The sequence below is a fragment of the Somniosus microcephalus genome, chromosome 4 (assembly GCF_052327205.1).
Source record: "Somniosus microcephalus isolate GS21.2 chromosome 4, FLI_Smic_1.0, whole genome shotgun sequence".
Lineage (NCBI taxonomy): Eukaryota > Metazoa > Chordata > Chondrichthyes > Squaliformes > Somniosidae > Somniosus > Somniosus microcephalus.
Window position 1 is genome coordinate 71,907,624 of NC_140990.1, and position 14,642 is coordinate 71,922,265.

Sequence of the window (14,642 nt, forward strand, 5' to 3'; positions counted from 1 at the left end):
CACGATTATAAATCCATTACTGATGATTATAAGATACTGATGATTATAAGATAGTAAAGCAAGACCTTCATCACCAGTGACATCACAATGACTTTTGACAACGCGGCTGACCTTCATCACCAGCGACATCACAATGACTTGACAACGCGGCCGACCTGCATCACCAGTGACATCACAATTACCATTGACAATGCGGCTGACCTTCATCACCAGTGACATCACAATGACTTGACAACGCGGCCGACCTGCATCACCAGTGACATCACAATGACTATTGACAACGCGGCCGACCTGCATCACCGGTGACATCACAATGACCATTGACACTGAATGATTTAGGGTTAGTGGTTGGGGTCTTGGGGTTCGGGGCAGGTGTTACACTTAGGTGTTACTGGTTGTGGTTACGGGTTAGTGGTTAGGATTAGAGGTTAGTGGTTATGCTTACGGGTTAGGATTAGGGATAGAAATAATTATTGATGATGCCAATGTCACTGAATGTGTCCTTTTTCATTTGATGTCATAGTGTAAGTGGTCCCTGGATTTGGTGTCTCAGTGTAAGTGGTCCCTGGATTTGGTGTCTCAGTATAAGTGGTCCCTGGATTTGGTGTCTCTATGTAAGTGATCCCCACATAGAGCTGGTTCTCAAGGCCCCGCCCCACATAGAGTGGGCTTCCTCATGTGGCCCGCTGGGTCAGGTTATAAAGAGACCGCGCGCTGTTCCTCCTCCCACTGCCTGGGGGAATGGGACAGATATTTAAATGGACCGTGACCCCTTTACTTTGCATATTTATAGTTAAAGGGACAGTCTGGTTTATCTTGGGAGTGTCGGAGCACTTCATTGACAGAACTCCTATTAACAGTCGCTCCCTTCTGTACTCGTGCAGTGATTGTAAACCTGTCTTTAGAAAGACTCAAGTCATTAAAATAATGTCTCACTACTTTTTGCTTGTTCAATTTTGAAAGACTTCAGAATTTTGCAGTTTAATGAAGGTTTCCTTTAAAGGTGGAGTAACATTTCTTTCAAAATATTCTGTTCTAACCCTCCCCCAAATTTTAAAACACTCTGCACAACTGACTGGGAAGGTCCCAAGTTCAATCCTTGATCTGTGCTGTTTGTTGATCTCAGCCAAGACAGCTCAGGGTCTATAATTGGCCTCAGTTCCACTGGGCTAAATAACAGTAAAAATCCCCCGCGCGGCAGAATGACCACAGGAGCCCAGTGCGCAGGCGCGGGATAGGACTGTAATCTGAGCATGCGCAGTGCCAGTGGTGGCGGTGGTCTGAAGCGGAAGAGACGGTTCCAGGAGGCGGTAGGAGATTGTGGGCTCGGGGAGGAATTGGACCCGCGGGTGGGCTGGGAAGCTTCATAACCACCTGGTGTAGGCCTCAGGCCCCGAATAAGAGCGCACAGGCCCCGTGTTTGCCCCGCGGTGACAGGCCCGGCCGCCCGGGTCAGCGGGGTTACTGGCCGCCATCTTGGACAGGGTGGGATCACGGCGCATGCGCGGCCATCTTGGCCAGGAACACAGAGTGGGCGGGGCTTCAGGGTCTCTGTTCCCAACCGGGTCCTAGTGCCCGGGAGATGGAGCATCCTGGGCAACAGGTTTTTAATCACCTTCACCCACTCCCAGGGCGCATGTGATGTTTGCGGCCTAGAGGAGTCCATGGGCCGTGTATATATTCAGTGTGAGAGGTTGCAGCCCCTGTATAGTTACCTGAAGGGGCTGCTCCTCAACTCTTGGTTACACTTTAGCCTCACGCTCCTAATCTTTGCCCGCCCGGTGCGGAGCGGGGTGGGTAAGTCGGAGGATCTTCTCCTGGACCTGCTCTTGAGCCTGGCGAAAACAGCAATTTGTAGGCTCAGGATGGGCGGGGCCCATAGGGGGCTCGCTCTGGCTGCCTGCCTCTCTCCCGTGGTCTTGTCCGTGCCCGGGTGGCCCTGGAGAGGGAGTAGGCGGTGACCACCGGTTCACTGGATACCTTCCTCGACCGGTGGGTACCTCAGGGTACAGAGTGTCTCTCAGACACTGGGAACAACATTCTGGTTTAGTTGGGAAGGGACCCTTTACTTTTGGAGTGAATTTTGCTACTTATTTTGGCTTCTTTTAGTTTGATTGGACCACATGTTTGGGGGAACAAGAGAGGAAAGGATGTTCCATAGAAACTAGAATTGTCTGTTCTGAATTTCTATCCTGTACTTACAGTGATGACTTTTGTAAACTCCTTTTACAGGGTATTAGAAGGGGAGGATTTACAGACGGGAAACTCAAACCAAACATCACATCAAACATCATCTCAAACCAAACAACACAGACATCTGACAGAGTCACTCAATTCACCAGGACCTGAATATCATCGGCCTTTGAACGTGGAAGGAGAAATGTTTGTCTGTTCTGTCTGTGGGAAAAGATTTCAAACATCAGTGTGACTGGAAAAGCACCGAGACACACACACCTGAGTGAGAGTGTTCCAGTGCACTGACTGTGGAAAGAGCTTTAACCAGTTACACAGCCTGAAAAAACATCGCACCATTCACAGCGGGGAGAAACCGTACATGTGTTCTGTGTGTGGACGAGGCTTCAACTGATCATCCAACCTGGAGAGACACAAGGACACCCGCACCATGGAGAAACGTGAGGACTGTAAATGTGGGGACTGTGGGAAGGGATTCAATTACCCATCCCAGCTGGAAACCCATCGACGCAGTCACACTGGGGAGAGGCCGTTCACCTGCTCTGTGTGTGGGAAGGGATTCAGTCTGTTATGCAACATGCTCAGACACCAAGGTGTTCACACAGTTGCCACACAGTTTAATAGCTCCACGTGTGGGAATGAACTCACTCAATCCCCTAACCTGCCGAAACACCAGCGAGTTCACACTGACGAGAGTCTGTTTAAATGTTCTGGCTGTGGAAACTGCTTTAAAAGCTCTGAGGAACTGATTAAACACCAGGGCGTTCACACTGGGAAGAGACCGTTCACCTGCTCCTTGTGTGGGAAGGGATTCACTAACTCCTCCAGCCTCACTGAACACCAACTTGTTCACTCTAATAAGAGACCGTTTAAATGTTCTGAATGTGAGAAGAGATTTAAAAGCAGAAAACATCTGATGCAACACCAACGCACTCACACCGGGGAGAGGCCGTTCACCTGCTCCGTGTGTGGGAAGGGATTCACTCAGTCATCCACCCTCGCTGTACATCAACTTGTTCACACTGATAAGAGACCATTTAAATGTTCTGACTGTGAGCAGAGCTTTAAAAGCAGAACGCATCTGATGCAACACCAACGCACTCACACTGGGGAGAGGCCGTTTACCTGCTCTGAGTGTGGGAAGGGATTCACTCAGTCATCCACCCTCGCTGTACATCAACTTGTTCACACTGGTAAGAGACCATTTAAATGTTCTGATTGTGAGCAGAGCTTTAAAAGCAGAAAGCATCTGCTGAAACACCAGCAAGTTCACACCGGGGAGAGGCCGTTCACCTGCTCCGTGTGTGGGAAGGGATTTACTCAGTCATCCACCCTGCTGAGACACCAGCGAGTTCACACCGGGGAGAGGCCGTTCACCTGCTCCCTGTGTGGGAAGGGATTCACTCGTTCATCCAGCCTGCTGAGACACCAGCGAGTTCACAAGTGACTGCAGGGGTTGGATTCTGATGTTATTGCTGCTGTTAATCACATCCAGGACTGAACCATGTTCATTCTGACAGTTGGGGTTTGTTTCTGCTGATGTTAATAACCCCTATAACTGGGTTGGAGTTTAACATTCTGATTATCTGTCGAATAAATCAGCTTCGCTTCAAATACACAGTGTGTCGAGTATTTGATTTCTCCAAGATAAGAGGAGACTAATTGATGTCCTGTTACCGACTGCTCCATTTTTGGGCCTTTTCTCCTTTCTAACTCTAGATTATTTCAGTTCTCATAACTTCGGTTACTCTCATGGACAAGTCCCACCTCCCCATACCTTCCAGAGTGCCTCTCCCAGCCTTGGTATCCAGGGAAGGTATCGGTAACATGCCCGGGATCACTAAACACAAACCCAGTCTGTTAATCACTTTCAGCTACTGGGCTTAGTGTGTGACCCACAGCATCTCTCTCACCTTCGATGTGTGAATAGAGCATCACGCCTGCAAACTGCGTTTTGAATTTGCCCTTGCCCTGGGTTTTCCGATGAGCTTGTCCTGGGGCCCAGTGGGCTTTCACTGCTCCGGGGTGTTTCCGGGCATGTCCTCGCTGCCCCTGGAATTCCCACACATTGCCCCCTGGGTGTGAGGCCAGCGCTCTGTGCCTTTAAACACTGGAGTGAAGCCGAGTCCTGCAGGCACACAGTCACCAGGAGGAGTTTCTAACTGTCCGCACCGACCTTTTGGGGAGATTATCCCGCTTTTAGGCCGGTTGTGGTTTCTTCCCATTGTCCCGTTACTTGTTCCCTTGGATTGGATCTTTATTTGTTCCCTTTGGTTTGGTTTCAGTTTCACTGCTGGACCCACCACTCAAAGCACTTTGTCTGATCTGCCCTGGGAATGAGCAGACCCCTCCCTCACCTCCCACACTGCACCATCTATGTTTAAATGAGGGGAGAGTGTAAACCCGGGGAGTCTGCCGTATTCACCGGGCGAAATGTACCAGTGGCAGCGATGGACCAGGAGTGGAGTTCCAGCCCCGATATCTCACTCCCTCCACACAAGTCCAGATCAGCATCAGCCCCCCGCCCCGGGTTCACCTCCTCCACCCCTTGAAGCCCAATCGGGTGAAAGAAGGACACCCTCTGTATAAAGAGACTCCTTGTGTTCTCTCCCACCACTCGAATCCCTCAGATATCTGGGGAAGTGCACAGAGTCACAGCTAAGGGTTCGACAGTCAATGGAAACACCAGGGGGCAATGGACCCCCTGCCCAGAACCCTGAACGGTTCAAAAGGGACCGACCCAATCCCATTGGTGATCATTAAAGGTGGAGGGTGAGAGCACAGTGAGGAGACCCACTGAGTGAATGTTTCAAACCCCATCGACTCCAGCACCATCTCCAGAGAGACTCTCAACTCGGGACAAAGTCTTCTGAGAACGAACGGAGAGGGCAAGGGCTGGGATCAGCCTCAGAACCTGCAGCCTGGGGAGCGTTTAATAGTCATCGGATCAAACCTTCCTCGCAAACAGTGGACAACCATCAACCGCCTCAGAAACGGTCATGGTCGATGCTGCCACCTTCTCCATAGATGGAAGATTAAAGCATCCCCATCATGTGACTGTGGAGCTCCTGATCAGACCCTGGAGCCCATCATTGAGCACTGCCCTCAGAGGAAATTCACAGGCAGCCGACAAGATATCCACACTGTTACACAGGAAGCTTTGGCCTGGATATCTGACTTAGATATTGACATTTGATTTGCTTTGCTACGAAAAAAGAAGATTGGACTTTATCTGAGAGTCTCCTTCAGACAGAGTCTGTCTGATCGGGTGGGGATCGGCGAATCAGAACCATTCAGGTGAAGGTTTACACAATATCTTTGAATCACCATTGAGAGGGGAGGTGGGTCTGTGGAGTCTGTCCCCAGGAACCCTGGTCTGTTACAGGATAAGGGAGATGGGTCTGTGGGGTCTGTCCCCAGGAACCCTGGTCTGTTACAGGATAATACATTTTTCAAACACGATTTCTCTTTCATAAAACCATGTTGACTCTGCCTAATCATATTATCATTTTCTAAGTGCCCTTTTCCACTTCCTTAATAATGGATTGCAGCATTTTCCCGAGGACTGATGTCAGGCTAACTGGCCTGTAGATCCCTGTTTTCTCTCTCCCTCCTTTCTTGAATAGCGGGGTTACATTTGCTACCTTCCAATCCACTAGGGCCTTTCCAGAATCTAGGGAATTTTGGAAGATCACGACCAATGCATCCACTATCTCCGCAGCCACCTCTTTTAGAACCCAAGGATGTCGGCCGTCAGGTCCAGGGGATTTGTCGGCTTTTAGTCCCGTTAGTTTCTTAAGTACTTTTTCTGGACTGATATGAATTACTTTAAGTTCCTCACTCTCATTAGCCCCTTGGTTCTCCACTATTTCTGGAATCTCAACCTTCTCCGGTGTAGGTCACGTGGCTCCAGCTCGCGCAGCCTAAGCCTGGGCTGTCCGCAGTGCGGCCGCAACATGCCCGTAGACTTGCACGAGTGGTCGGGACCTCTTGCCCTGACCGAGGTGGACGAGAAGCCTGCGCAGCCCCTCCGTGTCAAGTATGACAACGTGGACAGAGATGTGCTGGGTAAAGTGCTGAGCCTGGCCCAGGTACTGACTGCAGCTGAGAACTGAACACACAGGAACCGCTCCAGTGCCTGGAGCCAGCAACAAGAGGCAACAAAAGCAAGGAAGGCACAGAGTACAAAAGCAAGGAAGTTATGATGAACCTTCATAAAACACTGGTTCGGCCTCAACTGGAGTATTATGTCCAGTTCTGGGCACCGCACTTTAGGAAGGATGTGAAGGCCTTAGAGAGGGTGCAAGAAAGATTTACAAGAATGATTCCAGGGATGAGGGCTTTCAGTAATGTGGATAGACTCGAGAAGCTGGGCTGTTTTCCTTAGAGCAGAGAAAGTTGAGAGGAGATCTGATAGAGGAGTTCAAAATCATGAGGGGTCTGGACAGAGTAGGTCGAGACAAACTGTTCCCATTGGCGGAAGGGTCAAGAACCAGAGGACACAGATTTAAGGTGATTGGCAGAAGAACCAAAGACGACATGAGGAAAACTTTTGTACACAGCGAGTGGCTAGGATCTGGAATGCTCTGCCTGAAAAGGTGGTGGAGGCAGATTCAATCACTGCTTTCAAAAGGGAGTTGGATAAGTACCTGAAAGAAAAACATTTGCAGGGTTACGGGGAAAGGGCGGGGAGTGGGACTCGCTGAAGTGGTCTTGCAGAGAGCCGGCATGGGCTTGAGAAGCCAAATGGCCTCCTTCTGTGCTGTAACCATTCAGTGATTCTAAGCTTATATTGTGGTTAATAACAGACAATCTCTGTTCTTTCCCCTGATCTGATTACAGATTCCAACCAGTCGATTCAGTGAATGGAATGCCTTATCAGTGTTGCCATGGCGACCTGTCTGCAGTGAAACACTGCTTGTGTTTCTAACTCAGACTAAACTTCTCCTTCCCATAATACACATTATATCAGACATTTGATGTCAATGTATTTCAGCCATGTTATGTTAATATCTCTAAAATCTACAGGGAGATCAGATACACAAATCTTTAAAAGTTGGAGGACAAGTTTATAAAGTGGTTTAAAAATGTTACCCGAGGTTTTTTATAAATGGGGCGTAGAAAACAAAACCATCGGTTCGGCTGCAGTTAGAATAAGTTTTGGGCATCTTACATTAGGAAGGATGTCGGGACCACAGAGAGGCTGCAGAATAAATTCACTGAGGTTAGTTACACCACGGATGAGAGGCTTTAGTTATCAGAGAATCAGAGAATGATGCAGCACAAATGGCGGCCATTCGGCCCATCATGCTCTTTGGGAGAGCTATCCAATTAGTCCCACTCCCCTGCTCTTTCCCCATATCCCAGTAAATGTTTTCCCTTCAAATACTTATCCAATTCTCTTTTGAAAGTTACTCTTGAATCTGCTTCCTCCACCCTTTCAGGCAGTGCATTTCAGATCATAATAACTCGCTGGGTAAAGAAATGTTTCCTCATGATGGCCTGGCTGCAGTGAAGCACCTGTTTGAGTTTCTAACTGAGGCGAACTTCTCTTTCCCAGGAGGAGAGACGAGAGAAACTGGGGCACTTCTCATTAGAACAAAGCAGGGTGAGAGGAGATGTGAGCGAGGTGTTTAAACTTGATCAACGACACCGACCAAAATATCAGAGACACTCCCTGTCCTTTAGGACCTGTGTCCAGGGGAGAAGCTAATGGGTTTATCAGATCATCTTTGGGTTAAATGTTGTGCTCGTGGAGCTGAGCCCCTAGTGTCAGCATCAAACACTCTCCAGTCGGGTACAGCACGGGTTAGATACAGAGTAAACCCATCAGCCGCTCCCCGACACAGATACCGAGGGACAGGGAGTGTCCGGGACAATGACATTTCTCACTCAATCCATATATATAAAAGGATACATCTGTCTGTCTGTCTGTCTGTCTGTCCTTTGGTGTGTCTCTGTCCGGCTAAGCACTCGAAAGTTATAGAGCGTACCTACACGTGCATTACATCAAAAGAAAGCTTACCATTCCAAAACGGTCGTAAGCGTATTTACGTTTTGGCCGGACAAAAATTGCGCCCGCGGTATCCAAAAAACGTTCAAAATTACACTCATTAGCATCTCATTATCCACTCATGAGCGATAGAGTGACGTCGAGGTCGACCAATCGTACGCCGGGTTCCTGGCGCGTGCAGGCGGGCCCTCCTACAGTCGAGTGACGGGACGATTGACCAATCCTACGCTTCGGTGACCTGACGGTCGACCAATTGGTGCATGTGTGGGCGGGCCTTATCGTTCTGAACCGAGGTGAGTGTCAGCCATCTTGATTCCATTCTTTTTCCCGCTTTCTGCGTTTTTCTTTTCAAACCTACTTTTCCAGCAAAAAAAAATTGCTTTTATTAAATTGTTTTTAAAAACAACTTCATTTAATTGTAAATATTTTCTCTAACCTGAAGATTCTTTTTCCTACCTTTCCCTGTTTTTGTAAGGCCTCAGAACCTAGGCCTCAAAGCCTGGGCCTCTCCTGCCCAGCCACGCCCGAGCTAGGTAATTGTCCCGCGGATTCTGCTAAGCTCCCCCGCCGTCCCCATCCCCGTCATCACGTTACCCGGGGCAACGGCGTCAGCCACGAAGGTCACGGGACATACACAGGGTGCGCGCGCAGCAGGAGCAGCTGAGATGCGGCGTCTCTCTCTGTTCCCCGCTCGGCTCGGGCGGGGAGGCAGGGCTCTCGGGAGTGCGGATCTCGGGCAGGGCTTGGAGAGCGGGAAGGGTTACCCCGGCAACCGGGCCCGCCGGCCGTCTCTCACAGCCGCAATTGGCGGTCTTGAAGCCAGCTCGGGAGGGCGGGGCTTTGGAGGGCGGGAAGGCGGGGCTCCGGAGAGCGGGAGGGCGGGGCTCCGGAGAGCGGGAGGCCGGTGCTCGGGGGGGCGGGGCTCGGGTCATCGGGGGGGCGGGGCTCGCGACATCGGGAGACGGGACATCGGGAGATCGGGGGACGGGACATCGGGAGATCGGGGGGTGGGACATCGGGGGGCGGGACATCGGGAGAACGGGGGGCGAGACATCGGGAGATCGGGGTGCGGGAGATCGGGGGGGCGGGACATCGGGAGATCGGGGGGCGGGACAGCAGGGGGCTGGACATCGGGAGATCGGGGGCGGGAGATCGAGGGGCGGGACATTGGGAGATCGGGTGGGTGGGGCTCGGGGACCCCCCTCTTCTCCTCCTCCCCCCTCTCCCTTCTTCTCCCCCTTCCCCCTCCCCCAATTCCCCATTCCCCCCTTCTTTCCTCCCCTTCCCCCCCGTCGAGCTCTCTCTTCCCCCGTTGCTCTCTCTCTTCCCCCCAGCCGCTCTCTCTCTTCCCCCCAGTCGCTCTCTCTCTTCCCCCCAGTCGCTCTCTCTCTTCCCCCCAGTCGCGCTCTCTCTTCCCCCCAGTCGCTCTCTCTCTTCCCCCCAGTCGCTCTCTCTCTTCCCCCAGTCGCTCTCTCTCTTCCCCCCAGTCGCTCTCTCTCTTCCCCCCAGTCGCTCTCTCTCTTCCCCCCAGTCGCTCTCTCTCTTCCCCCCAGTCGCTCTCTCTCTTCCCCCCAGTCGCTCTCTCTCTTCCCCCCAGTCGCTCTCTCTCTTCCCCCCCAGTCGCTCTCTCTCTTCCCCCCCAGTCGCTCTCTCTCTTCCCCCCAGTCGCTCTCTCTCTTCCCCCCCAGTCGCTCTCTCTCTTCCCCCCCAGTCGCTCTCTCTCTTCCCCCCAGTCGCTCTCTCTCTTCCCCCCAGTCGCTCTCTCTCTTCCCCCCAGTCGCACTCTCTCTTCCCCCCCAGTCGCTCTCTCTCTTCCCCCCAGTTGCTCTCTCTCTTCCCCCCAGTCGCTCTCTCTCTTCCCCCCCAGTCGCTCTCTCTCTTCCCCCCCAGTCGCTCTCTCTCTTCCCCCCCAGTCGCTCTCTCTCTTCCCCCCCAGTCGCTCTCTCTCTTCCCCCCCCAGTCGCTCTCTCTCTTCCCCCCCCAGTCGCTCTCTCTCTTCCCCCCCAGTCGCTCTCTCTCTTCCCCCCCAGTCGCTCTCTCTCTTCCCCCCCAGTCGCTCTCTCTCTTCCCCCCCCAGTCGCTCTCTCTCTTCCCCCCCAGTCGCTCTCTCTCTTTACACCCCCAGTCGCTCTCTCTCGTTCTGCCCCCCCCAGTCGCTCTCTCTCTTTACACCCCCAGTCGCTCTCTCTCTTTCCGCCCCCCCCCAGTCGCTCTCTCTCTCTCTCTTCCCCCCCCCAGTCGCTCTCTCTCTCTCTCTTCCCCCCCCCCAACAGTCGCTCTCTCTCTTCCAACAACAACATGCCCTCGAAAAAGCCTCGGCACCGCCGGGCACTCCAGCTAGACTATCTATATATATGTAAACGGATCTGTCTGTCTGTCCGTCCTTCGGTGTGCGTCTGTCCGGCTATGCACTCGAAAGTTATAGAGCGTACCTACACGTGCATTACATCAAAAGAAAGCTTACCATTCGTAAACGGTCGCAAGCGTATTTACGTTTCGGCCGGACAAAAATTGCGCCCGCGGTATCCAAAAAACGTTCAAAATTCCGTTCATTAGCATCTCATTATCCGCTCATTAGCGATAGAATGACGTCGAGGTCGACCAATCGTACTCCGGGTTCCTGGCACGTGTGGGCGGGCCCTCCTACAGTCGAGTGACGGGACGATTGACCAATCCTACGCTTCGGTGACCTGACGGTCGACCAATCATTGCATGTGTGGGCGGGCCTTATCGTTCTGAACCGAGGTGAGTAGCCGCCATCTTGCTTCCATTCTTTTTCCCGCTTTCTGCGTTTTTCTTTTCAAATATACATTTCCAGCAAACAAAAGTTGCTTTTAAAACACAAAGGCCTAGAAATTGAGTTTGCTTCTGCCAGGGCTGTAGCGCCCGAAATTTAGCGCCAGCGTTAATTGCCGCTGCGCCCGCCAAAAATTCAGCTGCGCCGCGCCCAGACGGCTGCGGGCGCTAATGGAGGGTGTCAGCGCCTCGCAATGGGCGCTGAATGCAGGATTGCGGCGCTAATCCCCTGCTACGGCACCCGATGCGGTGCGGCAGGCTGGGGTACTGCAGGCCTCCTCCTTCTGTTAAGGAGGAGCTGCCTGCAGCCGACCGCTGGCCGGTGGAATCGCACGAAAAATGAGCCCGGCACCTCGGAGAAGTGCCGGGCTCGAGGCCCACACACATCTGGGCCGCGGGGGGGTGGTGGAGGAGCCCGGGGAGGGGGGTGCGGGCAGGCGGCTGCCGGGAAAGCGGCCGGCCGCTGCGCCACCTTAATGCGCCGGCGCTAAGTCCAGCAAGAAACTTTTGAAAAATCGTTGGTTGCGGCTGCCACGGGCGAGGCGGCCGCAACTGAATTTCGGCGTCCGGCCACGTTACCACGGCAACCGGGACGCTGCGCACACCGATGACGTCATCGGTGCCGGCGCAGCGCTACCGGCTAACACCGATGGTAGGGCCCAAATCAATTTCCGAAGCGGCTATAATTCCGGCGCAAGGCCCTCTAGCGCCTCTAATTGGGCGCTAAACCCACTCAATTTCTAGGCCAAATTGTTTTTAAAAAAAGTTAATTAATTTGTACATCTTTTCTCTAACCTCTATAATTTTCCTACCTTTCACCGTTTTTGTAGGCCTCGAAGCCTCGGCCTCTCCTCCGCACCCACGCCCGAGCTAGGCACCTCCCGGCCCCAGTCAACAAGCGGCCCCCGATCGCCGCCATCTTTGTGAAGGCTGGAGGGGCGGGTCTCAGCCGAGCGTCGCTACCCGCCGCCATCTTGGTAAAGGCGGGTGGGGCCGGAGTCAGCGTGCGCGACTTGAGTCCCGCCCGGTCTCACGCGGTAGGTTGCGTGGCGGCGTCTCTCTCTCTGCTCTTGAAGCCGGCTCGGGCGGGGTCGGGGCTCGGGGGGGAGCCTCGGGAGATCGGGGGGGGCGGGGCTCGGGAGATTGGGGGGAGCCTCGGGAGATCGGGGGGAGCCTCGGGAGATTGGGGGGGGGGCTCGGGAGATCGGGCGGGGGGCGGGGCTCGGGAGATCGGGCGGGGAGCGGGCTGACGGGGCACTCCCCTCCCCCCTTCCCCCTCTTCCCCCTCCCCCTCTTTCCCCCACTCCCCTGCTTCCCCCTCCCCCTACCTCCCCCTCCCCCTTCTACCCCCTTTCCCCCTCCCCCACCTTCTTCCCACCTCCCCTTTTTACCCCCTTCCTCCCCCTCCCCCTTCCTCCCCACTCCCCCTTCCTCCCCACTCTCCCTTCCACCCCCCTCCCACTTCCTCCCCACTCTCCCTTCTTCCCCCCCTCCCCCTTTCCTCCCCCTCCCCCTTCCTCCCCACTCTCCCTTCTTCCCCCTCCCCCTTTCCGCCCCCCGCCTCCTCCTTCCCCCCCTTCCCCTCAGTCGCTCTCTTCCCCCCAGTCGCTCTCTCTTCCCCCCAGTCGCTCTCTCTTCCCCCCAGTCGCTCTCTCTTCCCCCCCAGTCGCTCTCTCTTCCCCCCAGTCGCTCTCTCTCTTCACCCCAGTCGCTCTCTCTCTTCCCCCCAGTCGCTCTCTCTCTTCCCCCCAGTCACTCTCTCTCTTCCCCCCAGTCGCTCTCTCTCTTCCCCCCCCAGTCGCTCTCTCTCTTCCCCCCAGTCGCTCTCTCTCTTCCCCCCCAGTCGCTCTCTCTCTTCCCCCCAGTCACTCTCTCTCTTCCCCCCAGTCGCTCTCTCTCTTCCCCCCAGTCGCTCTCTCTCCTCCCCCCCAGTTGTTCTCTCTCTTCCCCCCAGTCGCTCTCTCTCTTCCCCCCAGTCGCTCTCTCTCTTCCCCCCCAGTCGCTCTCTCTCTTCCCCCCAGTCGCTCTCTCTCTTCCCCCCAGTCGCTCTCTCTCTTCCCCCCAGTCGCTCTCTCTCTTCCCCCCAGTCGCTCTCTCTTCCCCCCCCGTCGCTCTCTCTCCTCCCCCCCCAGTTGTTCTCTCTCTTCCCCCCAGTCGCTCTCTCTCTTCCCCCCCAGTCGCTCTCTCTCTTCCCCCCAGTCGCTCTCTCTCTTCCCCCCCCAGTCGCTCTCTCTCTTCCCCCCAGTCGCTCTCTCTTCCCCCCAGTCGCTCTCTCTCTTCACCCCAGTCGCTCTCTCTCTTCACCCCAGTCGCTCTCTCTCTTCACCCCAGTCGCTCTCTCTCTTCCCCCCCAGTCGCTCTCTCTCTTCCCCACCAATCGCTCTCTCTCTTCCCCCCCCCCCCCCAGTCGCTCTCTCTCTTCCCCCCCACCCCCAGTCGCTCTCTCTCTCTCTTCCAACAACAACATGCCCTCGAAAAAGCCTCGGCACCGCCGGGCACTCCAGCTTGTCCATGTATAAAAGGATCGATCTGTCTGTCTATCTGTCTGTCTGTCAGTCTGTCCTCTGGTGTGCGTCTGTCCGGCTATGCACTCGAAAGTTATAGAGCGTACCTACGCGTGCGTTACGTCAAAAGAAAGCTTACCATTCCAAAACGGTCGTAAGCGTATTTACGTTTCGGCCGGACAAAAACTGCACCCGCGGTATCCAAAAAACGTTCAACATTCCGTTCATTAGCATCTCATTATCCGCTCATTAGTGATAGAGTGACCTCAAGGTCGACCAATCGTACGCCGCGGTCCTGGCGCATGCGGGCGGGCCCTCCTACAGTCGAGTGACGGGACGATTGACCAATCCTGCACTTCAGTGACCTGACGGTCGACCAATCGGTGCGTGTGTGAGCGGGCCTTATCGTTCTGAACCGAGGTGAGTTGCCGCCATCTTGATTCCAAACTTTCCATTTCTATTTCCCGCTTTCTGCGTCTTTAAAAAAAAAAAGCTGCTTTTAAAACACATAGGCCTAGAAATTGGGTTTTGGCGCAGCGACGGCTTTAGCGCCGGAAGTTAGTGCCGGAGCTAAGTCGCGCTGGGCGGGCCAAAAATTCACTAGTTCTGCGCCCAAACGGCTGCCGGCGCTGCTGAAAGCTGTTTGCGCCTGAAAACTGGCGCTACGCGCTGAATTGCGGCGCTATTCCGGCGCTGCGGCGCCCGCTGCGGTGCGGCAGGTTCGGGAAGTGCAGGCCTCCTCCTTCCCTTAAGGAGGAGCTGCCTGCACCCGGCCGCAGCCCGCGAAAATCATTGTAAAAATGAGCCCGGCACCTCGGACAAGTGCCGGGCTTGCATCTGTCCCGGGCGCGGGGGGGGAGAAGTCCGGGGAGGGAGTTGCGGCCAGGCGGCCGGCGGGAAAGCGGCCGGCCGCCGCGGGGCCTTTAATGCGCCGGCGCAAAGTCCAGTAAGGCACCTCTGCCAGAACGTTGCTTGCGGCTGCCACGGGCGAGGCGGCCGCAAGTCAATTTCGGAGTTCGGACGGGTTACCATGGCAACCGGGACGCTGCGCACACCGATGACGTCATCGGTGCCGGTGCAGTGCTAACGGCCTAACGCCGATTTAGGGACCCACTCAATTTCCAAACAGGCCATAA

General features: G+C 54.5%; 1 protein-coding gene across 1 annotated transcript; it reads left to right on the top strand.

The window, feature by feature from the left end:
* The first annotated feature begins 1,245 nt into the window (after positions 1-1,245).
* LOC147119190 (uncharacterized) lies at positions 1,246-3,809 on the top strand. Its single transcript, XM_085984891.1, has 2 exons — positions 1,246-1,310; positions 2,233-3,809. The coding sequence occupies exon 2, from the start codon at positions 2,624-2,626 to the stop codon at positions 3,638-3,640; it is 1,017 nt and encodes a 338-aa protein (XP_085841017.1). The 5' UTR covers positions 1,246-1,310; positions 2,233-2,623; the 3' UTR covers positions 3,641-3,809.
* The last annotated feature ends 10,833 nt before the right edge of the window (positions 3,810-14,642 follow it).

What these genes read in the sequence shown, in the direction of transcription:
- LOC147119190 (XM_085984891.1), top strand. Translation starts at nt 2,624, where the DNA reads ATGGAGAAACGTGAGGACTGTAAATGTGGGGACTGTGGGAAGGGATTC.